General features: G+C 52.3%; 1 protein-coding gene across 10 annotated transcripts in view; it reads right to left on the reverse strand.

Annotated features, from left to right (window-relative positions):
- The window catches only part of ANKS1A (ankyrin repeat and sterile alpha motif domain containing 1A), a 178,684-nt gene that overhangs the window by 8,132 nt on the left and 148,234 nt on the right, over positions 1-22,318 (reverse strand). For all 10 annotated transcript variants that reach the window (XM_077904339.1, XM_077904344.1, XM_077904347.1 and 7 more), the window contains 6 exons: positions 21,442-21,508; positions 16,181-16,287; positions 3,383-3,481; positions 2,416-2,568; positions 2,200-2,307; positions 836-1,000 (listed from right to left, as the gene is read on the reverse strand). In XM_077904339.1, coding sequence (XP_077760465.1) covers positions 836-1,000; positions 2,200-2,307; positions 2,416-2,568; positions 3,383-3,481; positions 16,181-16,287; positions 21,442-21,508 — 699 coding nt within the window. The remainder of the gene's footprint in view (positions 1-835; positions 1,001-2,199; positions 2,308-2,415; positions 2,569-3,382; positions 3,482-16,180; positions 16,288-21,441; positions 21,509-22,318) is intronic.

Genomic DNA, 22,318 nt, shown 5'->3' on the forward strand with positions numbered 1-22,318 from the left:
ATACAAAGGTGAAGGACATCCCCAGGTACTGGAGAGGAGGAGTATGAGTCAAGAGGAAAAAGCAGTGAATGGGGTGGGTGTGAGGGACAGGTGCCAATCCTGTGTCCAGCTGGCAAGATGGGGGACAAGAGACAAAGCCCGGGATCCATGTGTAGGGCAGGAGGAAGGGCAGGGAAATACAACCAGGAGCCCGAATGCAAGGCCCCGTGCGGGTGAACCAGGACTGTGGGCCGGGGCCGGCCTAGGGCAAGGGCTGCAGGGCACAATAGGGGTTGAGGGGCTTCTGTGAGGGGAGATGGCACAGCTAGATGTGCCTCCCTGTTGCACCTGACCCTTCCTGCAGAAACGCAGCAGGAAGAACGGAGTCTAACCTGGGCTGTGATTTTGCTGGGCAGGTGGGGTACAGGGTGTGGAGCTGTGGAGGGGAGAAAGCTGCTCTGGGGAATAGGAGAGCAAGCAACTGGGGACCAAGAAGCAGCTGAGAGTGGGGCAGAAATGGGACTGGTGGCCTGAGGGGCTGAAAGGTAGAGGCTGTAGTCAAAGAACAGACAGTGGATCTGAACTTCTGTGGCCACATGCAGTGACAGCTGATGACAGTCATGTTGTTATAGCCCTGGGAGTCTTGGGGCTGGATGCCAGACACAGGCTGGGTGGGGCTGAGGAGAGGAGGCGGTGGCTTCCTCCTGCTGCTGATCCTGGCACCTGGATCATAGTGGCCTCCTATCCCCCCTTCTCCCACTCAGGGTCTGCCTCAGGGGACACAAGGACAGTGAAGGGTTCTGGGGGCTCTGGCCTGGTCTGGGGACCCCCGTTCACAGCTCCCCGCCTGCCCCACCTGGACTCTGAAGCGCTCTGCTCGGGAAGGTGCTGCAGGGTCATGAAGACTGTCATGCCTCCTCTTGCCTGTGTCCCCAGGAGGCAGCAGCAGGTCAGCAGAACGGCCAGTGCAGGAGTCATTTTGGCTCAGTGGGGACGATGTCTGGGAGAGCAAATCTTGGCACTGTGGTGGGGAGAAATCCAGGTAAAACTTGGAACCCGTTCAGCCAGTCTCTAAATTGTAGATGTCAGCCAGTGCTGGGGCTACTTAGGGCCCAAGAGGGGCAGGTGTATCAGTGAGAATTGGGGTGAAGCTAAGGACCGACACCAGTGGGCACCAAATAGATGGCACGCTGGCCCACAGACCTGTGGGGAGCCTGGCCCCTGGGCCCAGCCCAGGTACAGTCAAAGCAACCAGCTCTGACCTGCCAGGAGGCCCTGGCGTCCCAGTCCTGCGGGCACACAGTCACCATGGCACCCTCACTTTACCAGCACACTCCTCGGCCTGGAGCCGTAGGGGAAGCTGCTTTTATATTCATCAAAGATAGAATCATCTGTCATAATTCACTGCGGCTTCCTGGGGCACACGACCAAATGCAAAGCATTTCCTTGAGAAAACACACAGCGCTGTCAGCACCCTGAGGTCCTGTCTCCTCAGCTTTTATAACTGAATACCAGCCCTGCATTTGCTCCTCAGACCGGGCTCCTGTGTACAAGGGGGATAAGATGACACCCACTGGGTGAGGCTGCCGGGAATGGGTGGAGGTGCAGCACCTGTCGGGCACTCTGGCTCAAGAACAGATATAGTCCCAGACCTCCGTGGGGCCCTGACTCTAACCTGCAGTCAGGGATTATCTGGCTTGAGCAACAAAGCATCTGTGAGGTTTTTAAAGTCGCTGCTTCTCTAGTCCACCCCACTGCAGGGATTTTACTTCAGAGGACCTGGGGAGGATACAAGTCCTGTCATAGATTTCCAGCTTGGTCTCGGGTTCATGTCAGACTATCTGGAAGGGGGTCCTCCTGCCCCTCACCTGAACTGCCACTCATGCCTAACAGCTGGGATTTGGATATTTGTTTTCCTACTTTTTCTAACATTTTATTTTCTACTTATATTTCAACTTGACACTTTATCATAGGCCCCGCCAGACTTCTCCGATGGAGATAGGAGGCACGTAATTGATAAATAATCAAGTCTTAACAACTCCTGCCCCATGCTCCTCTCAAGATGTGCACCGGGGACAGACTGGCCCCAGTGACAAGAGGTATCAGATTGTTCGCACCTCTTCTATGGAGGTCACACTGTCTCCAAAGAATTCCTCAAGAATTATTTTTAATTCCTAGCAATACGAAGAACACATCTCTTTCCATCCCTCTCCGACTCACCCTCAGCTGGGAAAACCGTGGGGGCTTCTGGGGTGGTTCCTCATAGGGCCTGTCTGCGAGCGAGGCGATGATGCGCTTGCGATGGCCAAGGAGGTGCACCTTCAGGACCTGGACGGGGGTGGGAGGAAGGGTCAGGCTGTGCCTGCACCCACAGCTCCTCTCCCACCCCCAGTCTGCACCCTTGGGGGTGCAGGCCCAAGCACAGGCTACACTCACGTTGACAAGCTCCAGTTCCCAGAGGTTCTTCACAGTATCAATAGAGCTGTAGCCACTCGACAGGAAGGAGTGCACATAGTCCTGCAGCCCCAGGGAGTCCAGCCAGGAGGGCACTGATGGGGGGCTGTTGCCATCATAGCCCAGAGCTTTCACCTATGTGCCGAGAAGGGGTGGAAGGACTGACATCACAGCCCTCATGGGACAAAAGCCCAGGGGCCCCTCCCTTCACACAGCCCCTTCTTCTGCTGCTCTGGTTTCGGCTCCCCTATCTGAGAGGCAGGGCTCTGAGAGCACACCAGCCTGGGGCAGACAGCCCTAGAGGGTATGGCTAGCGGGGAGGAAGGGTTTGCAGAAGGGCTCTCACTGAGCTCTGGCAAGGTCACAGACTTGGTGGCACCTGTGAAGTGGGTACTGGGCTCACTGGTGGGACTTGTTTGTACTTCCCAAGCTTGGGGTGAGTGGAACGAACAAGGGTACACTGGACTTATTAGCACCAGTGAGGTCAAGGGAGAGACCTGTGGGCCTACTGGCCCCTGGCTCTCCAGGGAAAAACTGCCTCGTCTGCTGCCCTGAGCATCCCTCTGCCTTCCTGAGGAAAGTGTGACGTTGGGGGTCAGATGCAGGCTGGCCTGGTCTTCAAAGTCAGGAAAGAACCCAAAGAGGCTCCAGGTGACAGGTCAAGCCTGTGGGTACCAGCTCCTGTGCTGGGCAGAAGCCTGGAGCCTCCCTCCGGACCCTGGACTGAGTCAACTGTCCCTAGTCTCTGCTGCCTTTCTGGGGCCTTAAGACTGGGCAACAAGGCAAACAGGCCTCTATGCTGCCTGCTGGGTCCCCCAGGATGCAGGGCAGACACCTTGCAGTAATCTGTATGCCCTGGAGCTGAGCACTTTCCCTCTTCTGGGTCCAGGGGGCATCAGGGAGGGGACCCGGCTCCAACCCAGGCTGAGGCTACAGAGCTGCCAGTCACCTTGGGCAGGGACTTTGCTGCCTGGAGAAGCTTTCGCCGGTGCTGGGGGTCAGTGATGCCAATATCCCGCAGGTCTTGCTCCTCCATCACGTTAGACCCCTGCAAGCAGAAGAGATTAACGTAAGCACCCTGCCGAACGGATGCAAGCCTAGTGGCAGCTTCCTGTGGCCCCTTAACCAAATTCTCCTCCTTCCCCAAAGGCACTAAGAGGAATGCAGACCCCAGCAACCCACAGAGGCCAGACCAGGCAACGAGAAGTCTTGTGCAGGTAGGGGGTGCGGCAAGCAGCAGACAAGTCTGCCCAGACAGCCCACTCCTGCCTGAGCAGCCCCCAGGTGAGCTCTGCAGTGCTGCGTGCCAGTGCTGATGGGGCCTTGGGGGGCACAGTGTGCCCTGGCTCACCCTGAGTGCATGTGCCTCAGGTTCACAAGCATCTGAGAGCTTCCTCACAGACATGCTTTCCTAACTTGAAGGGAAGGCTGTAGCAGCCAAGTCAGATGGGCAGCCTAGGAACCAGACTTATCCCAGGGAGGCAGGGAGCCTCAAAGCGGAGCCCTTAGAAAAAGGCGTGTGGCTGGCCAGGGAACTGGGGAATGCTAGGGCTGGGCCACTGAACGTGATGGGGAGGAGGAGGGCTGGTGCTCACAGGGCCCCAGTGCTTTGACTCGGATTACCCCATTTCACACTCATGACCTTGGGGGTTGTCTGCATCCTTATTTTGCGGATGAGGAAAAAGAGGCACAAAGGTCAGGAACGTACTGAGGCCACGCATCTCGTGGTGGAGCTAAGACCTGGCTGCTCCCTGTCTCCGGCCTCTAGGAGGATGTTACACCCCTCACAGTAGTGTTGCCTTGTAGGTTTTATCAGATTATGATCCACGAAAACTCACAGGTTCCATTCCGCTTTCAGCCCCAGCATGCCCCCAGAAGCAACTGATTGCTTTCTCGAATGTCCCTTCGGAGCCAGCTTCCCTTTCCCACGAATGGAATTCTTGTACATATTGTTTGACACCTTATTCTTACTACTTAATACACAGGCATGCCTTGGAGATATTATGAGTTGGGTGAATATTGCAATAAAATGAGTCAAATGAAATTTTTGGTTTCTATCTCATACAATACTGCAGTCCATTGAGTATGCAATAGCAATTATGTCTTTAAAAATTATAAACATACCTTAATTGTAAAATGCTTCTAAAAAATGCTAACCACCATCTAAACTTTCAGTGAGTTATAATCACAGATCATCGTAAAAAATAATAAAAAAATTTAGAATATTGCAAGAATCACCAAAATATGACAGACACTAAATGAACAAATGCTGTTGGAAAAATGGTGCCCACAGACTTGATTGACACAGAGTTACCACAAACCTTCAATTTGCAAACAAACAAACAAAAAAATGTGGTATCTTCAAAGTACAGTAAAGCAAAGTGCAATAAAACAAGGTAAGCCTGGACACAGGAGATTGCTCCCTATCAGTACAGGTAAACTTGCCCCTTTTTTCCAAGCTGCATAATCATTGAGATTAGAAGCATATTGATATTATAAAGTATTTAACCAGTTCCCCACTGAAGGAGGACTATTTCCAATTTTAGCTTTTACAAGTAGTATTGTAGGAATACTTCCATATGTGCGTCATCTCAAGGATGGTTATCCAAGAGACTGCTTGGTCACAGCGTATTTAGAAGTCTAACACGTATCTATACTCACATCAGTGATATGGGTGCTAGATTCCTTGCACTGTCAGCAGCATGGCGGAAAAATGGCTCATCACTGCTTATTTCTTATCGTAAGAGCGTCCTACTCATAGGGGCACCATGGCATCTCTCCAGGTTTTATCAATCAAGCATTTACATAACAATTACTATCCCACTCCACATTCTTGATGCTTGCTAACCCACTTAATAAAGTGGACTGTGGTTACCTCCACTTTATGCTCAGGAAGTTGAGGCCCAGAGAACATGAAGACCTTGTGGGGGTCACATATGTAAGCATGGAGCCAGGATTCGGCCAGGGGCTCCTGTCCAGATGCTCTAGGACCACACGTGTGGGAGCATCCGTAGCTCCTTTTCCAGGAATGACCCCCTGATAGCCTTTGTGTGTTTATCTCTGGAGGTGCTGATCTTTTCTGTATTGGATTTGGAGAAATTCTTTATAAAGAAAATTAATGCCTTTTATCTATGAATAAGAGACATTTATAAGACATTTGTTTTTTTCCAGTTCATCATTTGACTTTCATGTTGGCTTTATTTGTGCAGAAATGTTATTGGTCTGTACCTGTACCTTGTAGAGCTTCCCTCAGTGCTATCAGACTTAGAAAGAGCTCTTCTCTTCCCCTCTCCAAGATTTATAAAAACAATTCTTGCATATTTTCTTGCTGTAGTTTTAATTTCATTTTTTTAAAACTAAATCTTTATCTGGATTTTTAAAAAGATTTTTATTTACTTATTCATGAGAGATACACAGAGAGAGAGAGAGAGGCAGAGACATAGGCAGAGGGAGAAGCAGGCTCCATGCAGGGAGCCCGACGTGGGACTTGATCCCTGGTCTCCAGGATCACTTCCTGGGTTGAAGGTGGTGCTAAACTGCTGAGCCACCCAGGCATCCCAAGTTGTCCATTTCTTGAAGGAGCTATCTTTTCCCTACCAATCTGAGATGACCTCTGATGTTTCCTCAATTCCTGTGTTTCTGAGATTCTTTCTGGACTACCTATTCTACTGATGTGAGTATTTCTATGCCCACTTTACAGATAAAAGAGGTTGAGTGACTCATGGCAGCTCACAGAGACCATCACCTGGTGGCCTCACCTTTGTACCTGAGCTACACTGAATGCCACTGCGGTAGCCTCCCCGGAGCCTGTGCATGGTGACAAAACCTTTGCCCCACAGAGGATACCTTCCAAGCGTTAAGCTCAAGGGAGCCCAGGTGGAGGGAGCTTTGAAGCCAGGCTGGAAGCTCCCTCTGCTCAGCCTGCAGATAGAACACACTCCTTTGCAGGGACATCAGGGAGGCCTGGGCCTACGGAAAGGCCCCTGTGAAAGGGCACCACCCCAGGTGAGGGCAGCTCCTTAGTCACCCCAAGCCCAGGAGTCAGCACCCAGAGTTCCTGTAGTCCCTCTGGGCCCAGGTTTAGCGTGTGCTGATGGGAAAGGCAGAGAGAGGCAGCTACCCGCACAGACTCTCTGCCTGATGATGAGGACACTGGTGAGTTCAGTTCCTGCACAGAACAGTGCAGTTCAGGAAGTTTCTGAAGTCCTGCTGAAGCTCCAACATTTACTCCCAACCCCTCACAAGCTTTTCAGGCAACATTAATGCTGAATTGAAGACAACCAGGAAGCCCAAATCCAGCTGGAGACAGGGCCTTCATTACCCAGTCAGGAGGCCCGGGGGCTGCATGTGGCTTTGAGGAGACACAGACAGAGGGAAACAAAATAAAAACAAAGGATGTGACAGAAAATCAAAGTGGGCAGTTGCCAAGCTCATCCTGGGGGCAGGCAGGGTCTCCTGATTTCCTGCACATGCCACATTGACATCCTCCTGGATTAGTTTATGGGGGGACTCTAAGGTGCTCCAAATCTTCAAAGGCCAGAAACATTCTAGAAGTTTCCACACCTCTTTACTAAAGGGAGAAAGGGGCCCCTGCCTTTCAGAAGCATCTTCCTGAGGAGGGCTATGGGGTAGAGACTAGAATTTCTATTTCACCTTCTACCACGAATGTTTATAACCAAGGGCTACTATGAACCAGGCACTGTGCTGAGTTCCTAATTAGGGAGCTAAGAAAGTAGAACAGCTCATTGACCTAAGCATTTCAGTGAATAGAGGTTATTTCTTAGATTAAAAAAAAAAAAAAGGCTTCTTAGTCTAAGAGAAATCTGAAACCCATAACTAGTTGACACTCTGCCTGGCTGGGTTCAGTTCCAAGGAAGGAGGACAGAGGTGGGACAGAGTGTCAGGGCCTCCTCATTCCAGACTCTGCTTCAGCCATTCACTGTCCTGTCACTCCGTGCTCACAACCTGGCAGGTGTTTACCCTGTTCCTCCCTTTACAGGCCAGGAACCAGGCTTCACGGCCAGTGGTGGTGCCAGGATCCTGCCATCTTGGCCACACCTGCTCTCTAGACATCTAAGGAAAAGCACAGCAAGCATTAGTCCTCAGGGTCACAAGAGTTCCCCGGGCACCGTCTGCTGGTCTTTGTGGGGGAGGTGACACACAAAGTGCCTGTGACCACGGGTCCTGACTACATCCTGACACTGTGCAAGGACTGTGCATTCATTACTTGAAAAAAAGCTCTGTCAACAAACCTTTGAAATAGGAACTGCCCAATTATACAAAGAAACTGAGGCTCAAAGAGAAGTGGCTTATCCAAGGTCACAGAGCTTTTCAGTGACAAAGGGACAGTTAAACCTCTATCTGACAAACCCTAAAGTCGTGTTCCAGGCTCTTTCTTCTTGCTTAGGTGGGGTCTGTTGTAGACAAAGCAGAGTGTGGAAGGTGCAGGGAGCAGCAGCCAGAGAACCAGAGCAGGGAATCCATCCTAGGGCCGGGGCACACTTGGGCTCTAGCACTAATGTCCCTACCGCAGAACCTCCCTCTCACCCACCTGCTCTCCACCTCTGGGGCAGGGGCAGTGATTACTTCTTTACCGATACAGAATCCCAACTCTTAGCACTGCGTGGACCTCTGGAGGTGGGTGAGGGGAGGGCTGGCCATGGCCTCACAGTGAGGGAGAAGCAGGGTCAGGACATGGCCCAGGCCTTGGTATATGCAGCCCAAGCACCGGGCCCAGGGCCTTCAGCATCTAGGGGCCTAGAGCAGGCTGACTCAGGGAGAGGCTGACCCGTCAGAGCTCATGCAGGACAGCTTGAACCTGCTCAGTGGACTGACTCACACCACCACACAGCATCTGGGTGTCCTTCCTTGAGAATGTATAAATGAGAAATTGTGCCTGCTGTCGCAGCTGTAATTAATTTTACTTTCCATTTGAATGGTTTCTCCTTCCTGCCAGTATCCGTCATTGGGCTTCACCAGTGTGGGCACAGAAAGTTATCTCAAACGGGGCTTGTTGGTGCCGAGTGGGGATTCCAAGGCCCAGAGCCTGGGCATATAGCTCAGTGGATATGTGGAGAGGGGAACAGAGATACCTGCAGCCAGGGGCCAGGGAAGGAGCATGGACAGCAGGAAATGCCTCTGGGAGTCCAGAGGAGAGTCCTGGCAGAGGTGGAGGGAAGGGCTGTTGCAGGACCCACAGCCCTTTCTCCCTAGGTTTCCCTGGCCCTCCAGGGCTCTGGTTATCTTCAGAGTCTTCCTGACCATATAATTTTAGCAGAAGGAAACATTCTTTTGTGTCTTGAGAGGTATCTCACTTGTTGATATTTTGCTGGAAATTTCTTTAACTGTTGGGCATGTCTTCAAAAAACAGCAGAAAGGCCTAAGAACGAACATTTGGGAATGTGGCACATTGGGGTGGACCCTTCTCAGCCAAAGGGAAAAGAGGCTGAGAGGCTTGCTGAGAGGGTTCCAAGGCTGTTAGAGGCCAGAGACCTCTGCCTGTTTCACTCATAGCTTTGTCACCTACATCTAGAGCAATGCCTGGCATGTTGTCCGTATGCAATAAAAATGTTGAGTGACCAAGGGAACTTATGGTTGGAGGGGACACCACAGATATAAAAAGAAGAGTCTGAATAGTCAAAATAAGTGCTGCTGACTTTACAATTGTGACCTTTTGGAGACCTCTGTGAGGGACAAGGATGAGGACTGGGAGAGGTGGGGATGTGCTGGGGTGGGGAAGGGGAGCCTCAGGGATGTGCAGGCCTCGGGGGCAGGGTGGTGGCCGGGTCCAGGGGGGAGTTTGACATGGAGGTGGGAAGAGGGCAGAGAAGTGGGTCATGAGCCTCCCCAGCTGAGGGCACAGCACAAGCACAGGTAGCTGTGACAGAAGCCACCATTCTTGAGGGCAGTGACAAGTTGAGGGCAGTGACAAGTTCCGGGCAGTGGAAGCGGGGATGTGGGCCTGGGCTCAGGGGCTATGCCAGGGAGTTAGCTGGTCCTGCTCAGGGCAGAGGGAAGCTATCCTGTTTAGTCACAAGAAAGCTGAGGTCCAGCAAAGGACTAACTTACCTGAGGTCACATAGCCCCGTCCCTGCCATATTCAGTTCACAGAGCTGCTTCTTTCCCATAGCCCTGAGCATGGACCTGCTGGCAGGAGCCAGGTGCTCAAGGAGTCGTCTTGTGTTTCTCTGTTCACTGCAGTCTGGCCCAGCCAATCTGTGCCTCCCGGGGGCTGTGTCACAGAACTTCCCGAACTGACACCTTCCCCCAGCTCAGTGCCCTGAGCAGCAAGAGCAGCTTATCTCAACCCCACACTCCCTGCTCTCCTAGTGATCCCCTACCCCGCTGCAGCACAGACCTGTCCTCACCTGGAGAGAGAGCTTGATGGTGACAAGTGCAGTTTCATAGAAGAGGAGGAAGAAGCACAAACATTACCAGTTCTGTTTCCGAAGCCAGAGGCCCTCTCCACCCGTCAATCTTCAAAGGGCTCCTGAGGATGGGTGCCAACAACAGCACCTCTGTTGGGCCTCACCTCCCAATTTCGTGGAAACAACACCCCTTCATGACCCTTGCTTTCCTGGTCAGGTCTTGGCATCCCCATTCTCTTCATACCAGGCACAGCATCCTGCCATCCATCTGCTACCCATTACCTCCGAACATCTGCCTTTTTGAAGCCTTAGTAGAGGTTAAGGTGCTGTATTCACCCTGCCCCCCAAATCAACAGTGGAAGTTAGCTAGGCCCAAGGCAATCTGGAGTCAAAGGGCTCAAGTTCCAAGACGGCCTCAAAGCAAGCTTTACACCATGCATCTGAGGACAAAGCCAATCTGCATCCTGCAGAGAACAACTGCTATCTGCCCTCCATTGCAAAGAACATGCCACCTTACTGCCTTATGCTAGTATGGTCATGGCTGGTCTCAGTGGCTATTCTGCATCACCACAGGGAACAGTATGTCCCCTGCAAGAGCTAATGCCCCCCTAAAATAAGCAGTCAAATGAGATGCCATGGGATGGGATTAACAGGGCAGCTGAACAACCTGTCCAAAATCTTATGGGGGTGCCTAGAGGAAAACTCAAATTTCCTGACTCCTAGTCTGGTTCTCTTACAAGTAAGTAGAACCTCAACTTTTCCTTTGAGGCTTTCTCCCCCCAGTTCAATTTAACTGTGGCCTCAGCCAGCTGCTGACCTTCGCTGAGAATGCAAAGCAGGGGCACCTACCATCACTGACCTGTGCTGGTGGGAGCTGCAGAGCCAAAGGGCTTCTGTGGGGCCCCTAGCCAAGGCCAAGAGCTTACTGGGATCTGATTCCCATGGGCTCCTTTTCCCAGCCTTCTTGGGAGTGGCCCCCAACACACAGTAGATAGATGGAATGGTCTGCCTGACTCAGATTGGCACCTGCAAGGGATGGCAGTAGCACCAGCCTAGCTCACTGGCTCACACACCAGGCCCCTTCTTTGAGGGGATACACTGGAGCACAAGGCCCAGGCATAGCATGTTCCTGGGAAAGGAGGTGTGGAGACTAGAGTGGTCAGTGGGAGACGGCTCTGGGCCCCGGAGAACTTCTAGTTACGCTCAGCCATCTGTTTGAGGAGTAACCTTGGGCAAATGACTTAATCCAAGAGTCCTCAGTGGGAGTCTATGGACCCCAAGAGTCTGCTGACGGGCTTCAGGGATGCCAGTGAACACCTGGATTTTACCTGACACTTGGTGTGTGAGGAGGTCTGTGCCTCCGATAGAGACATATGGGTCCCTGGGCCCTGCCTCGCTGGCTTCACTTTCTGCACATGCACATGGTACAGACTGGAATACATAAACACTCGGACAGTCTGAGACACCAACACAGAACCCCCTGTTGCTGTTCACATTGAGGTGTTAGCAATCAGAAGCCACGGAACAGTCCGAATCCATCTTAAAGTGTACTTAGTTAATTTCACAGCCATGAAAACAGTTCTCAATTTCTTCTACTGTAAAGGGGACAGGACAAAGCCAGAGTGGAGTTACTGGGGATGCCAGCTGATACCTCAACCCCGAAGAACTCCACATGGTCTGGCAGAGAGAAAGGAAGAGGGAGAGCAAGAGGCTTGGTCTGGAAAGGGCCCCAGAGTAAGCCTGCTTTGTCTCAAGGTTAAAGGGCCCAGCAGAGATGAGGAAGCATTTGGTGGTGTGTCAACCCTTGACCACCACCGCCTCCGCCACCCCAGAGTTAAGTGGTCACAGAAATTAGTCCAGGAGGCAGGAGCCACACTGACAGTATCCCTTTCAAAGCCCAGCTCTATGGACCCTCCAATGTCCCTAGTTGAGGAAAATTTCCCTCTTGGGTCCTGCTTCACACTGGGGCACAGAAAATTCTGACACAGCAGCCAGCAGTTAGAGTGCTATGTGGGGAGAAGACAGGGCTGGGCAGCTGGAGAGGAAGTCGAGGCAGGGAGGTGTCCAGGCAGCAGTGCCATAGCACTTCTGCCCAGGCCAAAAGAGGCCCTTTGGAGCCTGAGAGGAAGAAGGCAAAGGGAAGGAGCACAGGAAGCCAGGGTAGGAACCCAAGGGCATGGCCTCACTATGCACAGAATGCTGGCTTCCGGGGCTAAAGAGTGAGGAGATAATCTAGGGACAGAACAGAAAGAGAAGCTCCAGGGTCTGAGGACCAGGCTGGAAACAATAAAGAATGACCTCCTCCCTGAGCCTGTGCCTTTTAGCTCTTTCGGGGACTACTCCTATTTGTCAGTCATCTCTCCCCAATGCACAGGAACAAGCTGGCCATGGTCTCAGAAACAGACAGGAAAACAGTAGGAGCCTATCTTCACGTGGTAGAAACCTGTGGAGAAATAAATTGACAGGAGGAGCTAGAGGCCTCCCTGACGATGCTGTTCGAGGTGACAGGCTTGTGGCTCAGTCTGTTTCTAACCCATCCTGAGCTGGCTCAGACTCATTTCCACATTCCATTTGTCCACCCAGCGCTGCATCCACCAGTGCCCGCTCTCCACTGTGCCCTGCCATCTAAGGTGCACCCGGACTCCGGGGGCTCTCCATCTGATGAGGGCGTAACCAGAGGGCCTCCTGTAATGTGGCTGTCAAAGTCCCTCACGGTCGAGCCCAGCCCACCTCTCCTGCCTAGCCAAGGCCCCCTCCCTCACAATACTCACTCCACTGGTCTCCTTACTCACAGCAGGTCGCTCAGCCCCACACTCGCCCCTCCTCTGTGTGGTCCCTCCAAGTCCCACAGCCTCTGTAAACTCTCACAGAGCAAGCACAACCCAGAAGTTCAAAGCTGGACAGATCTGGGCTAGCATCTTGACCCTGCTACTTACTGGCAGTGCCTTCATCCTCTGGACCTTACAGCTCCATCTGAAGACTCGACCAACAGTATGCCCAGGGTTGTGAGCCAGCTCAGCACCCAGCACACGGTCCATGCTTGGGAAGGTGGGTTCTCCTCCCCTGTGCTCCTGCAGCATCTATATGCCTCACCACAGCACTTGACACCTAGCTGGTCTATTGTTTTTAATTGCTTTATGTGTCTTGTTTTCCCAGCTAGACCATCAAGTTCCTTCAGACACATGCATTATTTGCTTTTCTGACTTCTGATCCATTCATTGTAGGAAATGCAGAACAACTATTACATTCTAAAAAAGAGAGGAAGTCAACTACAATCCTCTTTAGATAACGACCGAAAATGTTTTGGCTTACACCCTTGCACCTCTCGTGCAGAGGTTTTCTTTTTTGGAAATTAAGATTGTGTCGCATATGGATTTCTGTGTCTTGATTTCTTCACTCAACATTCCGAGGTGAACGTTTCCCCTTGGTGAACGTCAGACGTTCTTCAAACACATGTTTTTAACACCCACATGACATTCCAGCACGTGGAGCACCATCCCTGATGCAACTATCACCCTCTGAAGGAGGTCAGTTTCAGTCCCCAGATGTGGAGACCTCCTGCATCAGCATGCATTGAGCCACAAACTCGTCCACCACCAATTACCTTCCTGCCATGTTGATACAATACACTTTCACTCTTCTCCTAAGAAAGCCCCCTTCCTATGGGCAGGACTTGTGAAAAATGGACTGGCTGTGATGTGTGAGTCAGGGTTGGGGGCTGGCCAGCAGAGGTGGGAGCTAGATTCCTGGCCCTGTCTCTTAGGCATCAGCTGGATCAGCCTCGGGAACACTTGGCAGCTCCTGCTGCCCTGGCCCTGACACCTGCAAATCAAAGGTGCTTTCTGCCAACAGGCAAGAGGATGTGAATAAAGTTCAAGGTACAATGTTTGCCCAGCTCAGTCCTCACATCACAGGAGGAACAGCCTGGAGTAAGAGGATGCTGGACCTAGACAAGACCAGACCCAGGGGGACAGGACAGAAAGTCTTCAATTTTCTAAAGGGCTTCAGTGTGTTCTATTTGGCCCAAAAGGTAAACCTGGGGCCAGGAGACAGAAACCACAAGGAAAGAGATCTTGGCTCAGCCTGAGCAATGCAAAGAATGAGAGGCTACTACTTTGTAAGATGGTGAATTCTGTGTCACTAGAAAGCACCAAAGCCAAGATTATCTGGAAGGGTTAAAGGCACAGATGATTAGAACATGTGATGGTAAAGTCCCTCCCACCCTGATTGGGACCCTTGTCACAGGGAAGTGATACAGCAACACCTTGTCTGTGAAACACTCTTCGTGTCCAGATGACCAACATCTAGAGCCTGGCTCCCTGGCAGTTACTTGTGTATCTTGTAGAAGAGTCTCCCGGGCATTTCAGAACCGAGAAAAACATTTACAATCTACCGAAAGCCTAACTACATGGGCACATACCATAGCTAATGCGACGGAAATTATACCATATGTACCAAGAGAACGTTTCTAAATAAATATGTCCCCTTCTTGTGTATTTTTTACCCTTTTTCTGGTTGCTAAAACAATTAGTCTTCCAGTACATCTGGCAATTTACATGCAATTACCCAGGATGCTTTGCATGGCTACTTAGGCCACTCTAGGTATCAGAAGTAACATGTTCAACTGAGGTGTAATCAGCATTTCTTCCTACACAGATTCCACCTGCCAGCACCCCACCCGAAATGAGAGAGCAGTGAGGACTAACAGACTCTACCCAGGGCAATGGGAGGGGCCTAGAAGGGTCCTGGAAAGACTGAGGTACCTGCCTCCCTCAATGAGTATCCTTCCCCAAAAGAAAGAGCCGTTCTAACAGAGGCCCTATATCCTGCATGGACATTTGGTTCAGGGCCAGACTTAACCAAGATGCCCGCCTAGCTACTTTCTGGGTCTGAGCATGGGGAGGGGCAGGGAAGCGGTTTTAAAGGGAGTCTTGATGTTCAAGGGTTGGGAACCTTACCCTTTCCAAAATTAGCAGAAGGGGTGAGAAGTTAAGAGCTCAGCCTCTAAAATCCTGAAGCAAAAGGAAGGGACACTGTGAAGTCCACAGCTCCCCTCCCTTGCCTGTCTGACAGCTGGTCTGGTGAAGAGGGCGTGCTCGGAGAGGGAAGGTTCCTCAGTGCTCAGCACCAGGAACCAACTGCCCAGCTCACTGGCTGAGCCACCACCTCTATGCTGGATTTGTCAGCCTTCCCCCAGGAACATGGTGAGTCAGGGGTTAGGTTATAAGAACCATAAACATATCCAGTTTAACTTTAAAAAATTGCTATTTAAGAACCTAAGAATTTTAAAGGCTGAAAAATAACTGGCTGTCAGCTGGCTTTGGAAGGGTTGTTTGCTGCAAACTTTACTGTCTGCCCTGGAGATGGAGATGGCCCAGGTGAAGTGAGTCTGTCCTTGTCAGCGTTGCTCCCGGCAGCCCCAGACTAGCACTCGGGGCAAGCTGCTATTTGGGAAGCACCAAATGCAAGCCCATCAGTGGGAAGCCCACAGGAACCCACACTGGAGACAGGAGCTCTGGGCTGACTGGCCCTGACTCCTTTACTTTACCATTTCCTGGAGGGCCTCCAGGAGAGGGATGCTCGTGGGTACCCTGCCTGAGCTACTTTCTGGACCAAAAAAAGGAGCACTGGATTCTACGCCCAGGATCACAGCCAGCCTGTACTTCACAGGCAACCTGAGGAAAGGCACCTAGATTTTTCTTTTTCTTTGGCACCTTGTGCTGTATAAAAAGATAGTACAAAATTATACCTCGGAAAAGCAACCAATCCTTCAAACCACTAATTCAGCCTCTCCTCTGGGCCATCCCTGAGGTTATGATTCCCTGAGGTTTCACGGCCACATTTCCCAGCCCTGATGCTTGGCGTGGGGTAGGCAGGGAAGAAGCCTTTCTGTTGGACAAGGCTCCTTGCTTCAATGACTACCTGCTTGACAACAGCACTCTGGAAGGAAACTTCCAGATAAAGGAAACTTCTGGTATCCAACAAAGATGGGACAGGGAGTCATCACAGGAAACTTGGCTGTCTTGCCCTCCCAAACTCCTAGGGTCTGACCCAGAACAAGACAGCCTTGAGGCCTCACCGCACAACACTGGGTCTGAAAGCCGAGAAGGGGACCAGTGCAGGGAAAAAGTCTGCAGGCAGGGACCCTACCCCTTCAGACACAGACTGGCAAAGAGCTCTCACTACAGAACTGTTTCAGGGAGCAGAGCTGAAGGGAACAGAGTTTAGAAAGAAGGCACAAGACACTCAGGCTGACTTCCCAGATGTCGAAAGTCACTTTAGAGAACTCTACGTACTGTTTCTCACATGCCCACAGGGAGATCAGAGGCAGGGTTCCTCGGGGCTGCACCCCGCCCCTGAGGAGGCCTCTGGGCACTTACCAGGAAGCGGACATCGTCAAAGCCATTCAGAAGCAACTTGCTCTCATACTGCTGCAGCCCCACCGCCTCCAGCCACTCCCCGACGCTCTGCTCCAGCGTCCGCGAACCTGACGAGAGAGGAATCGGCAGACGCTTGAAAAGGGAAAAACCATTAAGGCGGTAGCAGCGGCACTCAGAGGAAGACAGGTGGCACTGCCACATCATAGTCATTACCATAAAGCAGCCAGACTATGTATAAGAGACCAGAGAGCAGAGGACCCGCAGCTCCTCTTCCGGGTGCAGGCCAAGGGCAGGACAGCCTGGGCTGCACACACACCCACCCCCTCTGTCCGAGCTGCTCCAGGGCCGCAGTGGCACATGCACGGTCTCTGCCCACAGATCGGGGGGACTCCGTGTCAGCGTTCACACTGAGGTATTTCAGGAAGTCTGTTCCCACGGGCACTAGAGGGGCTCAGGGGCTCCTCTCATCCATGCAACTTCTGGAGCCCCCGTGGGGCTGTGGGCGAGGGGCAAGTCCTGCAACCTGGCAGCACACACTGGTCAGGAGAGCACACACATCTTCATGCAGCTGAGGGGCACAGGCACACAGCGAGGGCTCCGAGGGCCAAGCGGTGGCGGCGGCGTTCACAGGGACCCGGCACATGCAACGCAAGCAGCACAGAACCCGGCAGTGGGGAGAAAAGAGACTTTTACTTGTTTTGCCCCAGCAGTCCCGGAATAAGCACACCATGGCCACCGGCCCTTTGTGCTCAGAGGCTCAAGGCAGAGGGGCCAGGAGTGGCGCATGGGCCAGGGGCCCGGGGGTTGGGCTCAGGTGTGGCTCGGCTGTGACGGTGACATGGCACTCCTTTGGGCTGCGTGGCCAGCGGAGGCCAGGAGCCCAGTCCCCAGCTAGACTCTGGCTGCTGGCGAGCGGGGCGTCTCCCACGCCAGGACGCTGTCTGAAGGGTTGCCTTCCCGGGCCGGGCTCTTTTGCCGGGGCTGGGCATTCATTTTCCTCTCCTGATAGTGGCTGCTCCTGTGACTCGCCTGCCTGCTCAGGTGGAAAGCCGGCAGGCAATCCAGTCCTTGGCTAAAGATGACAAAACCCAGCCCGGATGAAAGAAAGGGGAAAAGGAAGCAGTCCTCTGTCAGCTGAGCTGTGGCAGCTTAAGTCTATTCACGTTCGGCGCCGTCCTCTGTTCGGCTGAGTGATAAAGACAGCAACTGTCCTCCCTGGGTCTCCTGATCTTGACGTTCTCCTCTGAGGGCAAGTGGGGAAGGGACGACATGTATCTGCTCTGCTCACGGCGGACAGGGGCGTGTGGTGGGGTGGGGAGGAACCGAGTTCAGCCCTCCCTACAGACCTAGGCTGAGCACCTAAACCCCACCTGCTTCTCCAGTTCTCCTGGGTAAGAACGGATGAAAGAAGGGAAAAAGAGCAAGGAAGGAAAAAGAAGAACCAACTATGAAAACATCACCTCCAGAGAACTCTTGACACGGTGAAAGTCATTCTGTTGTTCCTGGCACTTTCTGCCCTTCGAGGCGGGCCAAGGCCAACTGGCCTGGTTATCTGGGAGCCCCTGGCAACCCACTGTCCTAGGCTCCCCTTCCTCTGTCCTCTGCAGAACAGCTGGTGGTCTGGGACCCGGCGGCCTCCCGATGCACGCTGCAGCAGCCCTCCGAGACGCTGGGTGCCCTGCCCTTGAGTGGGGCTGTCTGCTCCAGGGAACCTAGGCGGCAGGCTCTTGTGTGTCTATGAAGTCAAGTGTCCCCGGCTGCTGATTCATTCCTGCTTGTAATCCCCCAGCCAGGCAGCTGTGGTCCTGCTGCCGGTGGATGTGTGCCCTCACAGAACGGCAGCAGAGTGCTTTGTCTGGAGGCTCCTGGGCTCCACGCTGCCTGCTGCCGGCCCCACAGCCCTCGCTCGCTCTCATAATGTCTGGCCCTCCCCCTCTCCCCTCCCCATCACCCTCCTCCCTTCCACGCTCAGGAAAATACATCAGGGATCGGACATCGGAGCAGAAGCTGCTGCTGCCGCCACCAAGAGAGAAGGACACGGCAGCACAAGCACCAGAGCAAAATGACAGGTTCCTCAGCATCTCATGTCGGCTGACACACATGCATATGAAAGGCGGAGATGGAGGAGACTCTACCTGCAGCTCAAGGGGCTGGAAACAGCTTATCGGGGGCAGAAGGCACATTCCTACAGTTTGGGCCATTAGCTTCTAGGACAGCCAGAGAAGGGGACAGAGGAATGACACGGCCCTGAGGGCACAGCCCACAGGTGAAGTGACCCCCCTACCCCACTCACCATGTAAGAAAGAGTGTGCCTCCCTGCCAAGAGGAAAAGCCATGGGGCATCACAAAAACGGCAATGAAATAAAGATGTTACACCTAATATTCCTCAGGTGAGCGAGCGTACTCAACAACTTGGCAAGAGACTTCTCTTGGGGCCTCTCGGAGCCCAAGGGAGAAGCACCAGGCCCAGAGCAGGCTCCTCACAACCTAGAGGAGGACATGGGAGGGGAGGTGCCAAGGTAAAGGACCAAAGCCCAAGTACAGCTGTGAAGACAGCGAAGGGAACATGTAGAAACAAAGACCCTGGGACCATAGGTCACCTCTAAACATGCTGGGGGGTACCTACAGCTCAACAGGCTGTAGATGGCCCTGGCGAAGAAGGGGGCTCTGTGTGCAGGGAGGTCAGGCTCCGGAAGGAGCCTGCATTGAACGGCTACTCAACAGCTAAAAGGCTGGCTTTAGCAAAAGAAAGCAAGTGATCTCTTCTGCTGCTCCACACACAAGCCTTTGTTGAAAGCAGCCAGGGGGCCTGGGCCAGGAGGAAGGCATCCCTTCCTGGGACTCCTGACAGCAGAATGAGTTGTGAAACCTGTCTGTTGGGGATTTGGGTAACTAGGTCCATTGCTGGCAGCTGAGGTTCCCAAGGCCCAAGACGAGAATAAGACTCCAGTTCCTCTTAGGGTCTCATCCTTCAGGACATGTCCTCTGCAAAACCAGTCACACTGAGCAATCCTATGCTTGTTAATGGCTTCCTGCTGGAAGGCCTGCTCCTCTTCTTCCTAGGCTGGCAACCCCAGAGCCCAGGCCTCTTCTAGATCCAGAAATCTAAGGACAATCTGGACCCTGCTACTGACCATTCAAAATAAATAAGAATTCTGCTCTGGTCTGAGATGAAGGCTAATGCTCCCTGAGGTCCTGGGGAAAGCCTCTTCCTGACTCATCTGGTAGAAGACAGAGTTCATGGGCAGACAGTTCTACTCTCTCCATGCTTCCTGGCCTGGTAGCAGTACACACACAGTGGGCCAGGACTCTGCAGCTTGGGTGGACGCACCCTCTGTTCAGGTAGCTGTTCTTTTGTGCCTGCCCTGGACTCTCCTAAGGGGCTAGATGGAGGATAGCTCAACTCCACAGTGCTAAAACAGGACCACTGGTTGGGATCCAATGATGTAGGCAGGTAGCCAGACCAGCTCTCACCACTCATATGGGTTTGCAGGGGTAAGAACTGCTGGGTGGGACCCATGGGGCAAGGAAAGAGCTCAGTGTCACCATCTCCGAGAGGGGCTCTTCCAGAAATGTGTTTTTCAGAGGTGCTGCCCCATCTCCTGATTTATCAAAGTTGAGAGGTAATGGCCTACTCTGACCCAAACTCGCAAGCACATGCAGTCCTGGACATGCAGGGGTACAGGGAAGCAGAAAGCAGCTTCAACTGAACTGAATGCTATCTACTCCATTCTTGGCTGCCCCCAAAGCACAGCTTGGAAAACAGGCAACGGTGTTTGTCTCAGTACTGAACATCTATTCCCAACAAACACTTGACTCTTGATAAAGCCCGCATGCTACAACAGAGTGTGAGGTTGTTTGCCTGAGCATGGGGAAACAGAGCCATAAACTCTTAGCCAGCAGAGCCACCTCTGCAGACCCCAGCATGATCCAAGACCAACAGAGACAGACCAAACCCAGCTGGGCCCTCTTTGCTAGGAACCAGGGAAAGAAGGCTGCTGGAGGGAAGAGGCTCCAGGAATCCCAGGTGGAAAAGTGGTAGAGGGAGACAAGCCAGGGGAGCAGATGCCCCTCTCCTTTAGGTTTTTCAGTACAATTAAGTAATTATTTCATGGACAAAAACCAAGCAGATCTACTGTTTACCTCTTCTGCTCAAGTATTTGTATAGAGTACTCATTCCCAACAAATCCATGAGGCAGGTACTCTTATTCAAATGTTGAAGATAGAGAATTGGGGGCTTAGGGAGACTAAGTGACTCGCCCAAGACCTGTATGTAACCCATGCTCTTTCCACAAGCACTGATATACTTGTCCCCACCCCTCAGACTTCCTGACACGGCCAGAGGAATGAGAGGGGTCACAGGTCAATCCTGGATGCAGCCTCCTGAGTGAGCAGGGAATACCATCCCTTCAGTTAGAGAGGCATTTCCTCAAAGATAGGGAGAGGCCAGGCCCCATGAAGCTGTTCTCAGCAGGGGTTCTGGCAGCAGGATGGTCTACAGATGCTTAAGGATAAGGTGTGAGATTTGCTCTAGCTAAGAGGCACCTTTAGAAAGGTCACCTCACTCGAGAAAATAACACAACCACAATTCCATTATCAAAGAAAACAGCTCAGATATGGCCTCTCTAGCTGCCTGCTTCAAACAAAGGAAAATGAGGCAGGCCTCACCCCATAGGGCTTTGAAAAGAAAACAATGTCCAGAGTAGCAGTGATCTGGAGTAAAAATGATGAATGACTAAATAAATGTAAAAATGAAGAAAAAGACAAGGAGGAGCGGCAAAGCCACTCCCTCTGGGTGATACAGGCTAACAGTCTGAGCCCACTGATCCAACCCAACACTGCCACTGCCATGGAGCAGGCAAAGGAGAGCCACTTTCTCACGAAGGGCTAGTGCCAGACCTGTCTGGGAAGCTGGAGAGACCAACACTGAGGTACACTCCAATATGGGCCAATTGAAAAAAGCCTATATTTACAGAAATAATTATGGATAAGTGACAACCTTTAAAGAGAGAGAGAGAGAGAGAAACTTTCCTAAAAGGCCCGCCAAAAATGCAATTTCCCCTCCAGTATGTAAAAAGTGTCATAGCCCTAAAGTAACAGCTCAATAGGCCATATAGACACATGAGATTCTGAACTGCAAGAGCATGATTCGGGGCTGAGGCTGACCTCTCTCTCACACACCAAATGTCTGTCTTCTGAGTCAGAGGAAAAAACCCAAGCCAGAAAAGAGTCATGGCAAGAACGGCTGCTTGGTACAATACCTGAGATCTTCTGCTGTTCCTGAGAAAAGTCAATTCCTTCTCCAATAGAGCTCATGATTTTCTCAATCTGAAACAGAAGAGGAACAAAGAGAGGCTGTCAGGTTCAGGTTAAACATTGCCAGCTCACCATCAGCGCCTGGGGCGGGGGTGGGAGGGTGGGGAAGCCCTCCAGGTCTCTTCCAGGGAATTCCAAGGTCCAGCACCAACCTGCAAGGGATCAGAACTCTGCCGCACAGACCAAGGCTGTTCTGTGACCACAGCCTAACAGGGGGGTGAAAGACACGCTCCAAAGAGAGGAAGTGGGAAACAACCTGTGCTCAGCTGCTGGAAATGCCAGAGAATCTTCCTTCCAAGGCATTTATGTATCATTCCTTGCAGCAGTTCCCCCAGCCCAGCAGAGACAGGGCACTGGGGCCAACAGCAGGCCAGACCTGGCACATTTCACTGGTCACACCAGAACTTAAATTCCATGAGTAGAGACTTCGCCAACTTGGTCTCGTGCAACACCCCCAGTGCCTAGAGCAGTGCCTGCCAAAATCCTAAGGATTCAACATATAACTGATATTGCCTGACTGCTGGCTCTGAGGTCTGACAATTTTGAGAGCTGGGACCAGCAGAGAACCTGAACACAGGAACCTCTTAGAAGTCAAAAGGAGGTAGGCATGATTTTTTGATCCCTGAAGGTACAGACACGTATCCTTCCTCTGGATCTCAGCAGAGAGAGCTGGTCTCGAAGTACACAATGTCTCCGGCATTGCCCCCTGTGTGGACCACCTGTTCCAGCCATCTGGCTTTGGTCACCCTGAGCCAGATCCAAGACCCCCCACTCCAGGAAATCTGGCCAGGGGCAGGACACAGCAGTAACAAGGAGGCCACC

The sequence above is a fragment of the Canis aureus genome, chromosome 7 (genome assembly GCF_053574225.1).
Source record: "Canis aureus isolate CA01 chromosome 7, VMU_Caureus_v.1.0, whole genome shotgun sequence".
Classification (NCBI taxonomy): Eukaryota; Metazoa; Chordata; class Mammalia; order Carnivora; family Canidae; genus Canis; species Canis aureus.